The sequence below is a fragment of the Protopterus annectens genome, chromosome 9.part0 (genome assembly GCF_019279795.1).
Source record: "Protopterus annectens isolate FY-2018-M chromosome 9.part0, PAN1.0, whole genome shotgun sequence".
In the NCBI taxonomy this organism is placed as follows: Eukaryota; Metazoa; Chordata; order Ceratodontiformes; family Protopteridae; genus Protopterus; species Protopterus annectens.
In genome coordinates this window covers 240204990-240222847 of record NC_056743.1, presented here as the reverse complement: position 1 = coordinate 240222847, position 17858 = coordinate 240204990, and the positions used below count along the sequence as shown (strand labels likewise).

At 40.7% G+C, this 17858-nt stretch overlaps 1 protein-coding gene across 3 annotated transcripts in view; it reads left to right on the top strand.

Moving 5' to 3' along the window:
- The window catches only part of BET1L (Bet1 golgi vesicular membrane trafficking protein like), a 62708-nt gene extending 45590 nt beyond the window's left edge, over positions 1-17118 (top strand). For all 3 annotated transcript variants that reach the window (XM_044082819.1, XM_044082817.1, XM_044082818.1), the window contains exon 4: positions 15826-17118. In XM_044082819.1, the coding sequence (XP_043938754.1) occupies positions 15826-15993 (168 nt within the window). In that variant the 3' untranslated portion in view covers positions 15994-17118. The remainder of the gene's footprint in view (positions 1-15825) is intronic.
- Positions 17119-17858: the final 740 nt, after the last annotated feature.

Genomic DNA, 17858 nt, shown 5'->3' with positions numbered 1-17858 from the left:
TCGTAAGAAGTCAGGTTGCTATCAGCCTGGGTGCCCAAATCCCTCACGACTGATTTGAGTGCTTAGGATGTTGTTATTAGTGTAGGGACGGAAGTCTCCTCAAAGGGGATGATGATGCATTTTTTCGTATTCAGCTTGAGGCCATGTTTCTGGCACCAGTCATTTGTCTGAGAGAGACCCTCTTGGAGGATGTTCACATCACTAGGGGAATTGATGAGAGCACCCGGCTTTCAGTCATCTGCAAACTTGGCCAGCCATAACCCACTGGTTTTGGCCTGCACCTCAGAAAAGAATATCCCAAATAACAGAGGGCCCAAGACCGAACCCTGGGGTATGGCGCTTGTTGCAGTTGTACTGCTTGAGGTGGCTTCCCCTATTTTGACTACATGGGTTCTGTCAGTGAGCCAGTTTGCTACCCATCTGGTAACATATGGATTGATGCATAGTTGAGAGAGTTTATCTATTATGCCCAAGTGGGGAATAGTGTCAAAGGCTTTGGCCAGGTCAAGGTAGATGGTGTGTACCATCTTCTCTTCATCCATGGCTTTGGTGACTGTCTCAAAGTCGTCGACCAAATTTAGCAGACATGACCTCCCCTTGACGAAGCCAAACTATGTGGGATCAAGTGTTTGGTGCTTGCCAATGTGCTTGTTAATGAGGTCCATGATAATCCATTCCGTGGCCTTGCAGATTAGGCTAGTTAGGCTGATGGGTCTATAATTTCCCAAATCGGTGGACACTCCACCTTTGTGTGAAGGGATGACTGGCTGTCCTCCACTCAGCTGGAAAGAAGCCAGTACTCAGGCTTTGGTTGAATAGGGTACCTAATGGTACTGCAAGTTCCTGCCTGAGTTCACGTAGGATGCATCCTGAGATGTTAGGAGGCTGTATTTTTTGCCTTTGAGAGAGCGGTGATGACCTCTTCCCTAGATATAAGGGAAGGGGGCAGGTGCTGGGGATGTCTTGATTTTACTGATGGGGGGGGGGCAGAGGGGTAAAGTTTTCACTGAGTCTGTCAGCCAGCAAGTTTGCTATATTTATGGCATTTGTATATGTGGTGTCCTTGACCACCAGTTTTGAACAGATCTGGGTGCTTCCTTTGAGGTTGCGGACATATATGAAGAAAGCCTTATGATTATCTCTAGCAGATGTGGCCAATGTGGACTCGAAGTTTGATTTGGAGGATTTCACTATTGCTCTTATTCGCTTGTTCAGCTGAAGGAGAAATTGCTTCCAGCTGGGCAGCTCGTCCTTCTTGGTCTTGGACAGCAATTTTTTCCTTTTGTTATAGAGTTTATTTATTGCCGATGCCTACCACACAGGTTTACTCTTCTTTGTGGATGATGATTTTGTCCTGTTAGTATTCCTGATTCCATGCAGCTATATAAATGCTTGTATAGTGCTTTGGTGTAGTTTTGGATATTGGTGCCAGTTCCTACAGAGGACGAGGGGCTATGAAGCTGTGTATACCATCCCTCAGGAGGCTGTAATCAGCTTTGGAGAAGTCTTTATGTCTGATCCTTGTTAGTGGGAGGTTGGGGGAGATGGTGACTTCAATAGTGACCGCTTTGTGGTCGGATCTTACCAGGGAGGATGATACTATAGGGATGCTGCAGTGAGTTCACGATATTATCACCCCCTTGTGGGGGGTATCGACTAGCTGTTCCAAGGCATTTGCATTGACAAAATCAAGGAATCTCTGGGCATTTGTGTTCTGGCATGAGTAGTTCTTCCAGTCTGTGTTCGTGAAGTTAATGTCACCCAGAGTCAGGGTAAAGGGTTGAATCTTGATAGATTCGAACAGGTCCATATAGGCGGATAGGACATCTTGAGTCAGATTTGGGGGCCAGTAGCTATCTATGTTTTGAATAGGGGTCTTGTCAATGGTTAACTGCACCTGGAGTGTCTCCTTTACATCATACTGTTTGACCAGTCTGGAGGTGTGCATGTCTTTAATGTATATTGAAACTCCACCTCCTTCGGCTTTACTGTCCACAGTTTAGGGTCTGAATGTATGATAGGATGAGTAACCAGAAAGGCTGGGGTGTTGTCCGCAGCTTTGAACCAGGCTTCTGTCAGCATTTTCCAGGGTTAGGAATACTTGCAATGAGTGAAGTTTCATGTTTAGACTCTTAGTGTTTAGCAGTATAACCTTTAATTTGTGTTTTGTTGAACTTTTTATGTTTTATGTGCAATAGTACTAATATAGTTTATCTTGCTAGTTGCAACTGTTGCAAAAGTTTTTATGTAGGAAAGACTCTGAAAAGATTGAGATATAGAATATATCAACATTTATATGATATTAGGAATAAGAACACACAAAATGCTTTAGCGAAACATATAATGGAACAGGAAGGACATAGTTTTAATTTTAGGATATTACAGCAAAACCGCGGTGGTGGTGCTGCGGTAGTGTTGTTGCCTCACAATAAGACTTTGTCCTGTTCGATTCTCAGCTAAAGCGTCTTCTGTGTGGAGACATGCGTGAATGGGCTTACCTTCGTTGAAGGTTGTACGTCAGGGCTGGTAACTCGGTACGTAAAAATCTACTGGCAATCATTAGCGGACCGGAGTTCCGCTGTGGCGACCCCTAACCAGGAAAAGCCGAAAGATACAACAACAACAACAAGTAAAGTTGAATTTAAGAGGGGGAGATAATAATAATTATTTAGAAAGAATTAAGCTGCGATGGATTTTAAGACTTCAAGCTCATTTAACACCTGGGCTTAACAATAACATCAGTATTAAGCCAGTGTTGGATGCACGCTCTATTAAACAAATTGTTAAATAATATGTAACTATCCCTTTTAGAAGTTGATTTTATAATTGATTAATTAAGGTATTAATGGTCACATGATGTGCATATATAAACTTGCTGGCATTATTTTAAAATTGTTAAGGATCTGAAGAAGCGTACATTTGGTTACGCAAACGCACTCCTCCATTTTATTTATTGAATAAATGAAACTTTGAGTACAACAGCTTGGATTAATCAGCCGTGGTGGTTACTATAGCACTTGTTTTATTCTCATTGAACTTTTTATGTTGGTAGTTTTAACCTCATCACTTTTCCTGAAAAAGGCACTATGGGGAGGCAAGACCTTTTGCCAGAAGCCTGAAGCCCAGGTGAGACAGGTAGAGGCCATCTCTGGCAAAGCATCGTGATCTGTCGATCATATCTTCCCAGGCTGTCAGGTACTGGAAACCCCTGGAATGACACCAGAAACTAAGCCAATTGTTAAAGTCCATCATTTTCTCTTTGTATTGAGGCATATACCAATTAACATTGGATGGCCACCAGGCAAGATCTACCCCACCACCACTCATACATTGGCAGACCTGGTTGCTTGAGTGTATTTCTAGAATTTCCCTGTTTTGTATATCCCCCTAGCAAGACATGGTTAAACAATTATTAGGTATAGAGTTCTTAAAAAGTAAGACCTGAGGTATTCTTTCTGACCATCAAATGTAGTCTGTTAACCTGCTGTCAAGTATGGTCTTTTACATAAGCATGCAAAATATGATTTGAGAAATATTTTTGTCCTTCAGCCAAGTCCATCTAATTTCTGTAATGTTAGGATTTTTGTAATTCATCTTGCTACCGGTAGGCTTGATTTGCTGTTGATTTCATTAATATTTTTAGAAGTGAGGTTTTCAAACCTTTGGTTAGACTCCCAGTGCTATTACCCATTTACACCCTGACCAATCAGTAGGACTTTGGGATACACATGTACTAAGCGGAATTGATGTAGCTGAGCCAGATTTTGTTTTGACATCCCCAGTCCTAATGAGTTTTAGAATGACCAGGGATGGCTGCTTGTTTCACTCTGTGCAACCCTTTCCCAAGTGGAATGCCATTTGCATTATCGTTTGCCTTCTGATGGAAAATGCTGCAGTTGAAGTCCATTTCTGTAGAGGCATGGCCTCTTCCATTGTTTGCTTCAGAACAGTTTCTTGTAGCCACTTGCACAGCCACCAGCTTGTCCTTGATGCATAACTTTACCAAACGTTGTTTCGGACTGTTTTGAAGAGTTGGATATTCTTCATCGTATCAGTACTTCTGATCCTTGCCTTATCATTCAGCTTCTTCTCCCTATGTGGATTTACTGCATCTGATTCCATGCAGTTATTGACTCATCTAAGAGGATGCAGAGTCTTAGTTGTAGACTACATCATCTTACATAGGGAAGATCTTCCTTGATGGGTTCGGCTAATCTTCTAATACTCCTTTGTGCTTGAAAGGTCCTTCATCTCCAGCTTGTAGTTTCCTTTAGGCAAGGCAGATATTTACTTGTTAGGTGTGCAGGTGTCCTATCCTCCTCAATTTCTATCTCAACAGTAGTGTGCTCACTAATGATTTCATTGAACTGGCCACAAGGGTTAGGCTTGCCTGTGAAGTCTTCATGTAACATCTAAGTCCATTGATGGATCTAATGCTTCTGGTCCCAGGAGCTTTTTTTCCCCCAAAACTACTACCTTCTTGAGGTTGAAAACAGATGTTGACCCTTTAGGAATAGCCTTGCAGATCAAATGTTACCTGCAAAAACATTTTATTTCTGTTCAAAAAAAAAAAAAAGAAAGAAAGCATATGCAGCAAATGAGTGTTTTTGGGACAAACTCTGGTACCAGTGAAGTAGTTGGTCTGTTTGGCAAAACCTACCCATTCTGTATGCAAAGGCAGCAAGACTAGGTGTTTATTTTATGTTGCTGTTTGAGTGCCATGCTTTCTGTTTCATTGTAACAGATGTTGGGGTTATGAAATAATTTGATTTCCATCTTCTAAGCTGAGGCAGGCTTTCACAAGTACTAACACCTTTCACTGAGTGAAATTTGAAGACTATGGAAGATTTTTTCTTAAGTCTCAAGGAGCACGATGTTGTGTAAACTTGTGCGCCCCTTCAGCATAGCACAGCTTCTCTGACAGAAGAGTGAAAAGAGCGATACGTTATAGGGACTGTTTGCTTAGTCTAATTTTACTTTACTTCCAGCTTCTGCGCCTTTAAAAAATTATGAGAGTCGCCTAGTGTCAAAACTTTTAGGACCATCCTTGGCCTCCTTGCCATGTTTTTGAAAAGGTGGTACAGTTGCAGGTTTCTTACCTTTTGACATCCTCTCAAAAATGTAACAGCACACCTTTGGCCAGGTCATGGCAGTGATACTATCATTGTTAAACTGACTGAATGTAGTGACATGTATTGTGACAATGTCACTATGTTAGGACCCTCTGTGATTATTCTAAGGCTTCTGACACAATTACTTAATGCCTTTTTACCTTCCTAAGGAAGATGGATCCCTGGCATTATTGGTTTGCAAATAATATACGTATATTGTAGCACAGTGAAAGGGAAGGAGTTAAAGCTGCTTGTAAGAAGACTTAATACCCCAGTCAGGTCAGCACCTACACTGAAAAAACACAGAAGAGGTACTGAAGTAGATTTATTGTTTTGCAGTTTTGTGCAGTAGCTTTTATGTGTGGAGGACTTGTCTGATAGCGGTGGTTAGAGGCAGCCTGCAGTACAGTGTTTTAACAGAGTCATGATGGCAGGAGGCCTAGGGTGTAAGGGGAGGATAAGAGTCCACATTCATATTTAACGAATCTAGACTAAAAACGAGCTGAGTGAAGAAGTAGAGGGGGGAGGAGTTCCACTGCAAGAAAACTGATGAATGCCATGGGCAGAGTTATCAGGCCTGAGCTTATCTGTACATTCTAAAACTGTTATTGGTGAAAGTTTTGTTTTCTTTGCTGAGTAAGTTTTAAACAGTATAGAGATTTAGCTTTCTTTTCAGTGTGTAATAAAAGGGAGACAGTTGTGCATGAAAAAATAGTCTACTTACCATTTTGGCTTGGGAAATGTTGAATGTAGTTTATCTGCATCTTCTGTTTAAGCTAATGACCTCCAGTATACAACATCTTGGTAAAGTTTGGGAGAATTAGATTTCTGCTGCTTAGCATGATGAAAATGTATGGAAGATGTTTACAAATTGGGTTGTGGGATTTAACACCACCATAAAGAGAGAGAGAGAGACATGTTACAACACTCTTGTCTAGTTTGGGTAAAGGTGAATTTATGCTGCAGTAAGCATTGATGAACAGTTGTGGTATGAAAATGGTTATGTTAGTTAATACAGTGTTTGGATTTACTGCCTTGTAAAATGAAGCTTGATGAAACTACATTTAATGTAGTAAAATCAGGGGAAAGAAAAACTCAATGTGCCTAAAGAAATGTTAGCTTAAACAAGTGCTAAAGTGTTGCATGATAAACCCAACTCTGTCTATAGAAATGTTTCCGTAATGAACACTAAAACGTTGCACGTGAAATGGTTGTATTCTTACAATTGCTGTTGAACTTTGGCAAGTGGTTCATTACTGGAATTTCGGAACAGCTGTCTAGCAAAGCGATGGATGTTGAAATTGCACAGTAGAACTGCATACCAAGTTTACTAAGGAACTTCATGAAAACAGTGTGGTGAAGAAGTGCATTTGTAATTCAAATCTTTTTTCTTAATTGTACTGTAAGAGAAGTAATCCAAGCAGTTCTGCTTTCTCAGTACGAGTAACATTGAGCAGTGCAAAGCAGATAAGTGAATTCAAAACTGTTAACTGAACAGTGTGTTCTCAATTGCACCTTAACAAATGGCTAAAACATGTTAATTGCTGAATGCTAAAACAGTAGAATTTATTTTTATTTATTTATCCTTTTTGTTGATCAGGTTAGTCTCACTAAGCTAGTAGCTTCTTTTTCAGGCGAGACCCTAGGTGGTAGTTAACTGTGATGCCCAGATGTAGACGTTAATGGAACAGGTATTTCCTGGTGCCTGTCAGTAGATGCCTGGTGGGAGGCGTGAGGAGCCAGTTGTCAAGGTATGGAAGCACCCAGAAGTGGTATTTATACTCTTAGGGGAAATTTGGCCAGGGCATTGGAGAACTTCCTTTACTAAAAATCATCAAAAAGGATGGGTGCTGTGGGATCTTTTATATTCGCATCAGCTGTCACTTAACTTGAAAAGATGGGGCCTTGGTTTATCCTCATTAACAAAGGACGACACACTCAGGAGTGCAGCAAATCCCCCTTTAGAAGGTTGTGCTTTACAGAAATGAGCCAAAGCTATTCTTTATTTATGTACATGTGTATTTATTGTATTTGTGTACTTATTTTGTGCAGTGAATCAGAAATTGTTTTTGAAGTTGTAAATTTAGTCTGCTTTTTATACAATGACAGGCAGTTGGGAATTGTATGCCTCCTGACAAGATTGCAGTGCAGACTTTGAAAGCCCACCAGTTTGGTTTTCAGAAGGGGGGCATTTCTTTGTCATCCTCCTTTTGTATATGTTTTTGTTACAAGTGGTCTAGTTTCCCTACTTCCCAAAGACGTGTATGAGAATGACTGACAATTTTTGAAATTACCACTAGGTGTGCGCATACTGGGTGAGTGAGTCTGTTCAGTCTGCAGTGGACAAACACTTTGTCCAGAATGAGTTTCAAAGCTTTGTGTCCACTGGCTGATGAGTGAGTCTGTTCAGTCTGTTGTGGACAAACACTTTGTCCAGAATGAGTTTCAAAGCCTTGTGTCCACTGGCTGCCATAAAAGGCTGTGGAATTCCCAAGACCTTATTAAAGATAAAGTCCGTTATTCCAAAAAAATGAATGAGTAGAGTATAAACATTTGTTTATAAATTTCATCAGATAATATGAAAAACCTGTTATCTTCCTGTAGTCTGTTGGATTTTTCAGAACTACAAGGAGTGATATACTTATTTTGTGTGACATTTCAGAGAGCTATCATGGAGGAATGCAACCAATGATATTTTAATATGATCAAGTTTAATATAAAGTAGGATAAAGCAAATTATTTGTTCTCCACTTAGCTGACCAACAGCTGCCACCAGCTCCTCTCTTCATTCACAGGGTCTACTGGACCTGCCTTAGCCTCCTCTGGGCTCAACCCAACCCATGTTTGGAGCTATTGAGGAGATTAAGGGTGTTGGTGAAGGGTCATGCTGCTGCCAGGGACTGTGCCTGTAGCACATACTATCCCACATTAGCCTTGCAAGCTTCGCAGTTGTTGCCTTCAGGAGGTGCATGTCTGACCTCCCAACAAATGGCACACTTCTTTTCCAGCATGGAGATCCCCAGGCTCTTAATTCTGCTACTGGAGTGTGTCTCATCTGCCCCCCCCCCCAAGATAAGTAAGCTGATATTGGCCACACACACACAGACACACCACTGTCCACCCTGGCCCCTTCACCACTTATGCTGCTAAGTGAACCTGGTTCTTCTGGGTTGTAGTAAGGGCTTCATACCTCTGACCCATAGGTCTAAAACAGATTATTAATATGAAATGTAAGGAAAATGATCTCAACAGACTTATGACGTTAAAGGTGCATACATAGTTACCTGGAATAGAGCTGTGAAATAATGCTACCTTTATGAACAGTAGAATTTGTTTTTATTTATTTATCCTTTTTGTTGACCAGGTTAGTCTCACTAGGCTAGTAGCTTCTTTTTCAGGGGACACCTGAGGTGGTATTTGTACTCTTAGGGGAAATTTGGCTGGCGCATTGGGAAACTTTCTCTCCTGTTTTTGATAGGTGCCGTGGGATCTTTTACATTCGCATCAGCTATCACTTACTTAAGGAGATGGGGCCTTAGTTTAACCTCCCTTCCAAAAGATGACACACTCAGGAGTGCAGCATCCACCCTTAGAAGGTTTTGCTTTACAGAAGTGAGCCAAAACTATTTATGTATGTATGTTTATTATATTTGTATAATTATCTTGTGCAGTGAATCAGAAATAGTTTTTGAAGTTGCAACTTTAGCCTGCTTTTCAAACAATATAATGCTTTAAGTATACTTATGACGAGCAGTTGGGAATTGTATGCCATTCTCACAAAACTACAGTGCAGAGTTTGAAATTGAAGGCATTGAATGAGTTGTGTAGAGAACTGAGCTTTTACAGTCCAGGTTTTGTCTGGTGTGGTATTGTGAATCAAGCTCAAGTTAAGGTACTACTAGAAGTAATCGGATACTACTTGGTATCAAGTTATGAAAAAAGTTGGAGATGGTGTTTCTAAAAGATTTTATGGTGAAAGAAAGAGCTCCGCTGTTGTGGAGCAGTTATGTACTACAACAAGTGCTGCAAGTAAACTGGTGTAACCCACTAACATCAAGTATGTGCTGATCTGTTTTTTGGAAACTATGAATGCATATAGGTAACATACGTTTGCCAGTAGTATATTATATTTGTGAATTCTCCATTGTGTGGCACACTGATTGCTACATGCAAATCTTGTAAGTAACCTATGGGCACATACAGCTTTGTTGCTTTTGCAACTCTGATTACTCTGAATGATATAAATGCGTATGTGTTTGCCAGAGTATACCATTCAGACATGCAAGTCACTGTTGTACAGAATTTGCATAAGCTGCAACTTATTTGGGTCATACTCTACAGATACTTGGGTAGTCAACACCAGTGTTAAGGTTCTTTATTTTTCGTCTTTGAGGGGTGCCAGGCATTCCTATAAGATATGTCTGTGTTGGTGGCCTAATCCCAGTGGTCCACCCAAGCCTGTCTTTGACTTGATCCAGGAGTATAGCAGCATATCTTTGATCCTGCTATGCACTTTTGTTGTTGTCCTGTTACAGCCATCCAGTGCATTGATGTTCTATACCAGTCCCTGCTATACTTGGTCCCAGAAGGCCTTATGAGCTGTACACTTCTCAAGGATATGTTTGCGGTCTGTGTTTTTAATGTGTCTGTAAAATATCCCAATTGACAAGTAAACCAAAAAGTTATGGTTATGGACATCAGCTGGGTTTAAAGACCAGGTGTTTCTAGAGTATATCCAAACAGTCCACTTATACTCTGCTGATGAGGTCATAAGAAGGCAAAAATGTGCATCCACAGCTAGTGGGCTTTGGCTTTACTGACCTGAATCTGTCCATAAAGACTTGAAAAAAAAAAAGTAAAAAGTCATGGACATTCAGAAGCTATACAGCTGAAACACATGATGTTCTTAAGGGGCCATTTGCATATATCCCATGGGCCTCTATTACAAGTGGTTTAAGGTATCACACAGGGAAATCTCTTATCATACCTATCAAGGAATACAGTGCTGCCTTTAGTATGTAAAAATCCAAGTAAATAATTCAGCCTGAAAGGCCCTGGAGATTTCTAGCCAAGAAAATTAAAAGTCTTGCTTCCTTCAACTGTCTTTATTAGCATGACTCTCCTTTTACTTGGTAGCCTACGAGCTGCTTCATGGAGCCCTATGACTCTGCCTTTGAGCTATAAAGATCCTAATTCTATATGACCTCTTGTTTTTTAGAACACTTGCGGCTCTACAAACACCCCTACGAGGCACCTAAATCTACACAAACAAACAAAGAAGATTCTGGAGGGATGTGTTATTATATTTCTAGCCATTGTGGAATAGGGTGTCACTGCAGGTCAAACAAAGTACTACTTTGAGTTCCTTTAAAGCTATTCTTGATGACTGGATGGGTAGACAAATTTACACCAGTCTAATCATGTGTAGCCCTCAATTGTTTGGTAGGTAAGCACTATTAAGTACTTGTAAAGATTTGCAATAACTCTCTGTGCATGTATCATTAAAGATTTTATATGTCTAGGCATCTTGTAATCCCTGTGACCACTTGTGTTTTATAGTTTCTTGTTCAATAAATCATGCCAGTAATGTGATGCATTACCACCCTTTCTCAGTGCCACTGGGGTCTCTTTCTGCTCATTTATAGGCTGGAAGGTCTTGTATAATATGTGTATGTGTGAAGCTTGGCCTTTGCTACTGCCCCTTTTCATCATACTACTGTTGATGGGCATTGCACATAGCTACCATTTGTCTCCTGGATTAGACTCTGTGGCCTCAGCAGGCTCCAACTGTCTCACTGCTCTCACCTACCTACTTAAGTGGAGAGTGTAAAATTTTCCTGCACATAATCCACTGGTACCAGTGGGGACAACGTTTGGTAAACAGGGCCGCATAAAGTATATGCTTGCTATCAGAATGCCAGGAAAGTATGATGCTACTGGCATCACCCACTTTGGTGAACAGTACAGGCACAGACCTCTGTTGGAAGGGGAAAGAAGATTTGGGAAAAGGATCCACCTTTTTTATTGTAAGCATTCTGATCTTCGACTGGCACTATATGGTGGGTTTAGCACCCATAATTGTAGTTGTCTTCTGTTGTCATGGATATGCTGTTCTTATTAACGTTTTCTTTTTCTGTGCATCATGAGATTTCCCTGTGAGAGGAGGAGGGGCAACTTCTTCCAGTAGCAGGATAATTGTAGTGTATTGCTGGCAGTGATGTGGTTATTTGTTGAAATGTAACTTGCTTAATTAAGCTATTAAATTTGTAGCACTTGATTTTTCTTTCTTTTTTACTTTTGGATTTTTTTCTTCTCAATATATTTTCTTTTTCTGCAGCATCAGCTGTGGTGCAGGCAGATATAAGGCAACAAGCACAGCACTACTGCTGGGTCAACTGACCTGCCTTTGTGCAAGGTGACAAATGCCACCTTGTGAAAGGTGATGTAGAAGGCTCCTTGCTTGCTGGTGGTCTCTGTTGCCAACTCTCAGAAGGTGAGAGGCAAAGACTTCTCATTCGAGAACTGTACAGAAGATATTACTGTCTCGAATCCTCAAGGTGGATATCCCAGTTACTGAGATAGACAGGGAGAGGGACAACAAAGATCTAGCATTAAGGTTCTTGCCGCCCCTATAGTGCCTTTTTTAGGCAAGGTTCCAATGACAAATTCACCACCGTAACAGGAACAGGCAAGCAAAAACTGAGGGTGATGCTACTCAATGCTAGAAGTCTAAATCTCAAAATGCACTCACTCGAGGCACTCCTTAAAATGGAGAACATCGCTATCTGTGCAGTGACTGAGACCTGGTTCAAGGCTCCAGAGAGCACCCCTGCACTACCAGGTTATAACTCATACCAAACTTTTTGGCCATGTAACCTGGACCGGAACACCAAAGGCAGAGGTGTGTCCATATTCATTAAGGATATCCACACCTCCAGGCTAGTTGCTCAGCATAATGCAGCCGAGGTTATCCAAGTGCAACTAACTCTGGGCAAAACTGCAATCCAAATTGTAGCTTGCTACAGATCACCCACCGTGCCCCAGGATTCCCACTCCTCTTTTCTTGATGTACTGGAAAATATTAGGGTTCAACCAAACACCCTAATAATGGGCGATTTCAACTACCCCACCATTAACTGGGAAAACTACTCCCCTATTAACTCCTTTGCTCAATGCTTTCTGGAATTCATAAACTCCAATGCCCTGGATCAACTTATCCACACCCCCACCAGGGGCAGCAATATCTTAGATCTAGTCATTATCAACATGAGTGACCGGTGTTCCACACCTGAAGTCAACACCTCATTGGTCTGATCCGACCATAAGCTAATTACCCTAGATATCCACATCCTGCCCCCACCTCCCATTAAGGAAACCATGGTAAAACATTTCTCCAAAGCCAACTTCATGCTTCTTAAAACAGAAGTGGTGAACTTCATGACCCCCATGCAGATGGACAATACAGTTACGACTACTGAATCCTACACAATTGCACTTTACAAGCACTTCCATGAGTGCATGGATTGTGCTATCCCAAACAGAACCAAGACACTATCCTCCAAAAAAGGAAGCCAATCTGGTGATCCCCTGCCATAAAAAAACTGTACAACAGAAGGAAGAAACTGTTGCAAAAGAGAGTAAAATCCCATGAGTGGAGGAGCTCCCTGGTCAGCCTCAATAAGAAGCTGCCATCCTTGATAAAATCCTCCAAAGCTAGTTACGAAAACAAAAGCGCCACTGATTCTAAAGACAACCACAAAGCAATCTATAGCTATGTCAAGAATCTCAATGGCAACACTCAGATCTGCTCTGAGTTACAGCACAATGGCACTAAATATACAGACCCAACTGATATTGCCAACATCCTGGCAGATAGGTTTAGTGCTAATTTTACCCCCCTCTCACCCCCTAAAGAGCCCATCTCTATACCGGAAGAATGCAAAGTTCCTGTAATCACGGCTGCACAGGTAAAAACCACACTCTCCAAAGCCAAAAACACAGCATCCATGGGACCAGACACCATCCCAGGCTGCATTCTACACGAACTACAGAACGAACTGGCACCCCACCTAAGTACCATGATCAATCATAGCCTCACCTCAGGCTTTGTGCCTGCTGAATGGCGCACAGTGGCGGTTATCCCACTCCACAAGGGGGGAGCCACCACGGACCCCAGGAACTACTGCCCCATTAGCCTGATCTGCAAGGCCATGGAAAGTATCATCATGGAACTTCTAAAGAAAGACATTGGTAATCCCCAAACTCTGGACCCCACCCAGTTCGGGTTTGTAAAAGGCAGATCATGTCTCCTAAACCTGATAGACTTCTTTGAAGCAGTCACCAAAGCCGTAGACAAGGGTAAGGTGGTTCACACGCCTATCTAGATCTTGCCAAGGCTTTCGACATCATCCCCCACTCTAGAATTATAGATAAACTCACTAAACTAGGTATAAATCCCTATGTCACAAGATGGGTTGCCAACTGGCTCACTGACAGAACTCACACTGTGAAAGTAGCAGACGCCAAATCCGAGTTCAAACCAGTGAGAAGTGGAGTACCACAGGGTTCAGTCCTGGGTCCTGTCCTGTTTGTATCTACTTCTCTGAAGTACAGGCTAACACAAAAGTTCTTTGGCTAACGAAGTTCGCAGATGACTGCAAACTAGGAGCCATAATCGAAACTCCTAACGATGTGGACATCCTACAAAAGGGCCTCACTAAGACAGATGCCTGGTGTCAAAGCCATGGCCTCAAGCTCAATGCCAAAAAGTGCATTGTCATCCTCTCTGGTAAAAACTCTGTACCCATGAACTACAACATAGGCAGTAGTATACTTAACACCAAAAGTGTGATAAGAGACCTTGGGACACAGGTGGACAGTAGTCGCTCCTTTGATAATCACATTGCCACAGTAGTCATGAAATCCTTCTACGTGGCACACCTCATCACAAAAGGTTTTTCATCCGGAAAAAGAGGTCATTGTTCCCCGCTACTTATCACTCATTAGACCCATTATAGAGTACAACGCCCTTTTTGGTATGTACCTCACAAGACATCTACAACAACTGGAAAGGCCGCAGAAATACCTCACAGAGAGGATTATCGGCCTCAAACAGATGCCCAATGCAGACCGTCTCAAAAAATTCCAGCTTTACTCCGTCTCATATCGCCTACTCAGAGGTGATCTCTGTCTAACATACAAAGCTATGTCAAACCCAGAGCTGTTGGACATGCTCCACTTAAAGAAATCCCAATTCCCTATGAGCTACACGCTCTAGGGACCTAAACCTTGTCACCACAATAAACATAACATGCTGGAGGAATGGATTCCTGTCCCAGAGACTTCCCATACTCTGGAATAAACTACCTATTTATATCAAACAAAGCTCCTCATTAGCACTCTTCAAGAAAAATCTTGATCATTGGATGGGAAATAGGAAATTCGCCCCGGGGATCACCTCTGTGGCTCTGCTCGACAGTGGCACAGGAAAATAATTTTCTTGGATGGCAAAAGCCAGGGTACCATTTTGGCTGGGCTTGTATTGGCCCCAGGGCCGATAGCCTAGTACCTGCCTATGAACCTATAAGGCTAGTGCATAAGACACACACACACACACACACACACACACACACACACACACACACACACACACACACACACACACGCTTGCCCCTAGTACTGTTTGTTGCATGCAGAAGTGTGTTACTGATTGTGACCACATTGTACATGTTTGTTAGGGCAACAAATTGCAAGTTGTTGGACATGTATAGAAGTCAGTGCATTAGTTTCAGTTTGCTTTGTTTGTTAAACTAAATGCTTCTTCAGATGATTCTAGAATAATCACATCCAGCAGCTGCCATGGTTTATCAGAAAATATTGTTCCCAAAGAAAGTGTTGCTGAAGTAAAAGTTTGACTTCCTCTTACCTTTTGTATGCTGTGCACCTCAGAGTGAGTAACTTAACCAGACATTGCCCTTTATGTCATAATACCACTTTAGAAATAAGGGGCTTCTGCCTGGTGGGTTTACTTGGTTAACAAAGCAGAATAATATTTTAACCAAGCATCTTCACTGTCAAAGTTAATGTTTTGTAAGTTTACCTTCTTGTCCTTTTGTCCTCTATTTTTTTATCTTTGATTACATCAGAAGTTTTATTGATGCATGTAGGAGAGTCTATAGAACACAGTTTTGTGACCAGGGAAAAGGCTGCTTTGTATAGTCAAATAATTTCTTTTTTTCTGTTTTGACAGTATTCAACTGGCCAGTTTTTCTGCTTATATAATATGTTGCTTATACTGATGATTCAGGTGAGGTAAAGTGATGTATGGAATAAATATCATACTAGCTTTAAAGAAACAGACCTGTAGGTATAATAATTTACTCAAGCTACTTTACAAAAAATACTTGTCTCAACAACCTTTGCAGAAGAATGTGCACGATCGTAAAGCTTCTTCAATATAAAATGACTACTTTCCAACAGACTGCATCCAAACTAAACTTCGTTACCAGTTGTTCATTCTGCTTTGTGAACTGTAGAGAGCCACTTTGCTTTTCATTTTTTTATACCAGCATACCATTTTTCATAAAGTGTATTGTTTTTAAATCCCTAAATTTTGAATAAATGTAGTCTTTGTCTTCATGCAGAAGAGTAATATATAAAAATAAGATTTAATGAAGGTGACTGGCTGCTAATATCGATTTGTATTTCTTTATAGGACTCTGATTTCTCGAGTGTCACTGGATTGTTGACAGGCAGTGTGAAGAGGTTTTCTGGTATGGTGAAATCAGGAAGAGACAACCGGAAACTCCTGTGTTACATTTCCATTGGTGTGGTGGTACTTTTCTTTATCTTGTATTTCCTGGTCTCTCACGCACATACTTGAGAAATGGATTTAGTTAAATGGCCTCGCAGAAGAATCTTTCCTTTACGAAGGTAGCAAATCCATTTGGGATTGCCCACTTCAAGATCTACTTAACAACAACCCTGATGCCAGTAACTGGCTTTACAGAAGTTAGAAACTTTGGGGGAGGACATCCTTTCATTATTTTTTTCACATTTTTATAGAAAAATTCTTAACAAAAACTTTGATCTTTGTAAAGACTGAGAAGAATTGTACTTTTTTTGTATTCATTGTGACAGTTGCTTTGATTTAGCTGCAGTCCAAACTCTTCTGATAGTGGCTAATACCAGACATGAGAAACCCATTGCTGCTGTTTAGTAGTTTAGGGTGCAAATATATTGTCCTTTATGTGACTCTTGCAGTTAAGCTCCATTCTGTTTACTTTCAGTTCCATCTTGGGCTCAAGAGATGTAAAATTAATAATTTGTAATTTCCAAGCATTTAAAGGAACAGCAGCAGACCGTTTCTTACCAGACAAATGACACATTCTGTCACTTCCATTGCATGTGCGGACATGATTGCTCATCTGTATTTACTTTCTAATAAGTTCACAGGCATGATAAGCTAACAGTGACTCAAGCAGACTTCAGGAAGGTATGTTTAGCATACAGTAGTATGGAAATGCCATGTTAACTATACACCTGTCTGTTTTTTTAAGTAGTGGGTGTTTTAATGACAGTCATGGTATAGTTGAAAATGGACTGCACCCCTTTTCTTTTTAAATTTAATCTAGAGCTTTGTTGTAGCTTATCTTTTGTTGTAAGATCTCTGTTAAGAATTTTACAGCTTGGTTTCCCAACTGATTTAAATAGTGATTAAGTTAATTTCCCTGTAGCACAGGTTTTAAACTGTGAATGCTGCCCCCCCCCAAAAAAAAAAGGCCTGTGCTGATTTTCTTGATCTCTGTCTCTGCCTCATATGTATTTTCCACAGCAAGAGAGACATTTTATATGTATATATTGAAATGACCGTATGTGTTTTCCACTAAATGTAATGTCACTCTTCTTTAAACCCAGCTGCTTTTTACATATAAATAAATAGCATTAAATTGACTAGCAGTAGGCAAGCTACAAATTATGTGGTTGTGCCCTGTAATGTGCACTTTAACCTGTTTTGGCTTATTTTATATATGTGCAGTCTAAGGTCTTTTCCATTGCAAACTAGTTTTGGTCATGCTTTACCTTTTTACTGTCATTTTTATTTGAGTGGTTGCTAGAATGACTTTTGAGCACTGAAATGCTGTGTCTTTTTGCAGTTGCGCTGTCCCAGCGCTGGAGCTGTATGGTAGCTACAGATTGGAAAGTACTGTGCTGCTGTTAAACTGCCATACTGTCACGTTAGCGTTATTTCATTCCTGATAGGCATTCATCCCTGGTCTGCTTCCTTGTTAAGTCTTCTGTTTTTTTTTTTTTTTTTTGTAGTAATTGCATGTACTTGCTCCAGTTTAGTCAGTGCTATGCAGTTTGTGTGTATTTTCAAGAAAAAATGCATTTGCTTGCAGTTGGATGTTACTAGGCTTCTCAGATGGTGTATAACTTATTGTGAAGTCTGGCTATCATGAAGTTTATGTACATAAAACTGTTCTAATACTATTTTATAAAAGTGTGAATTGAAGGATTTACAAATTATAGCAGTATACAGTACTAACACAAATGGGAGAGTATGAGAGAGTGTATTGGAAGTAACTGGAATGGTGATATAATGAAGTGTAAGATGGCTAAGACTGAGGTTATTCATTCATTGAGAGTGCAAGCAAAGCATTTTGTTGCTTTGATCAGGATGTAGGTGGAATAAAGAAGTTAGAGGAAACAAAATCTTAACTCGTGCTTTTTTTTTGCAGGAATTAA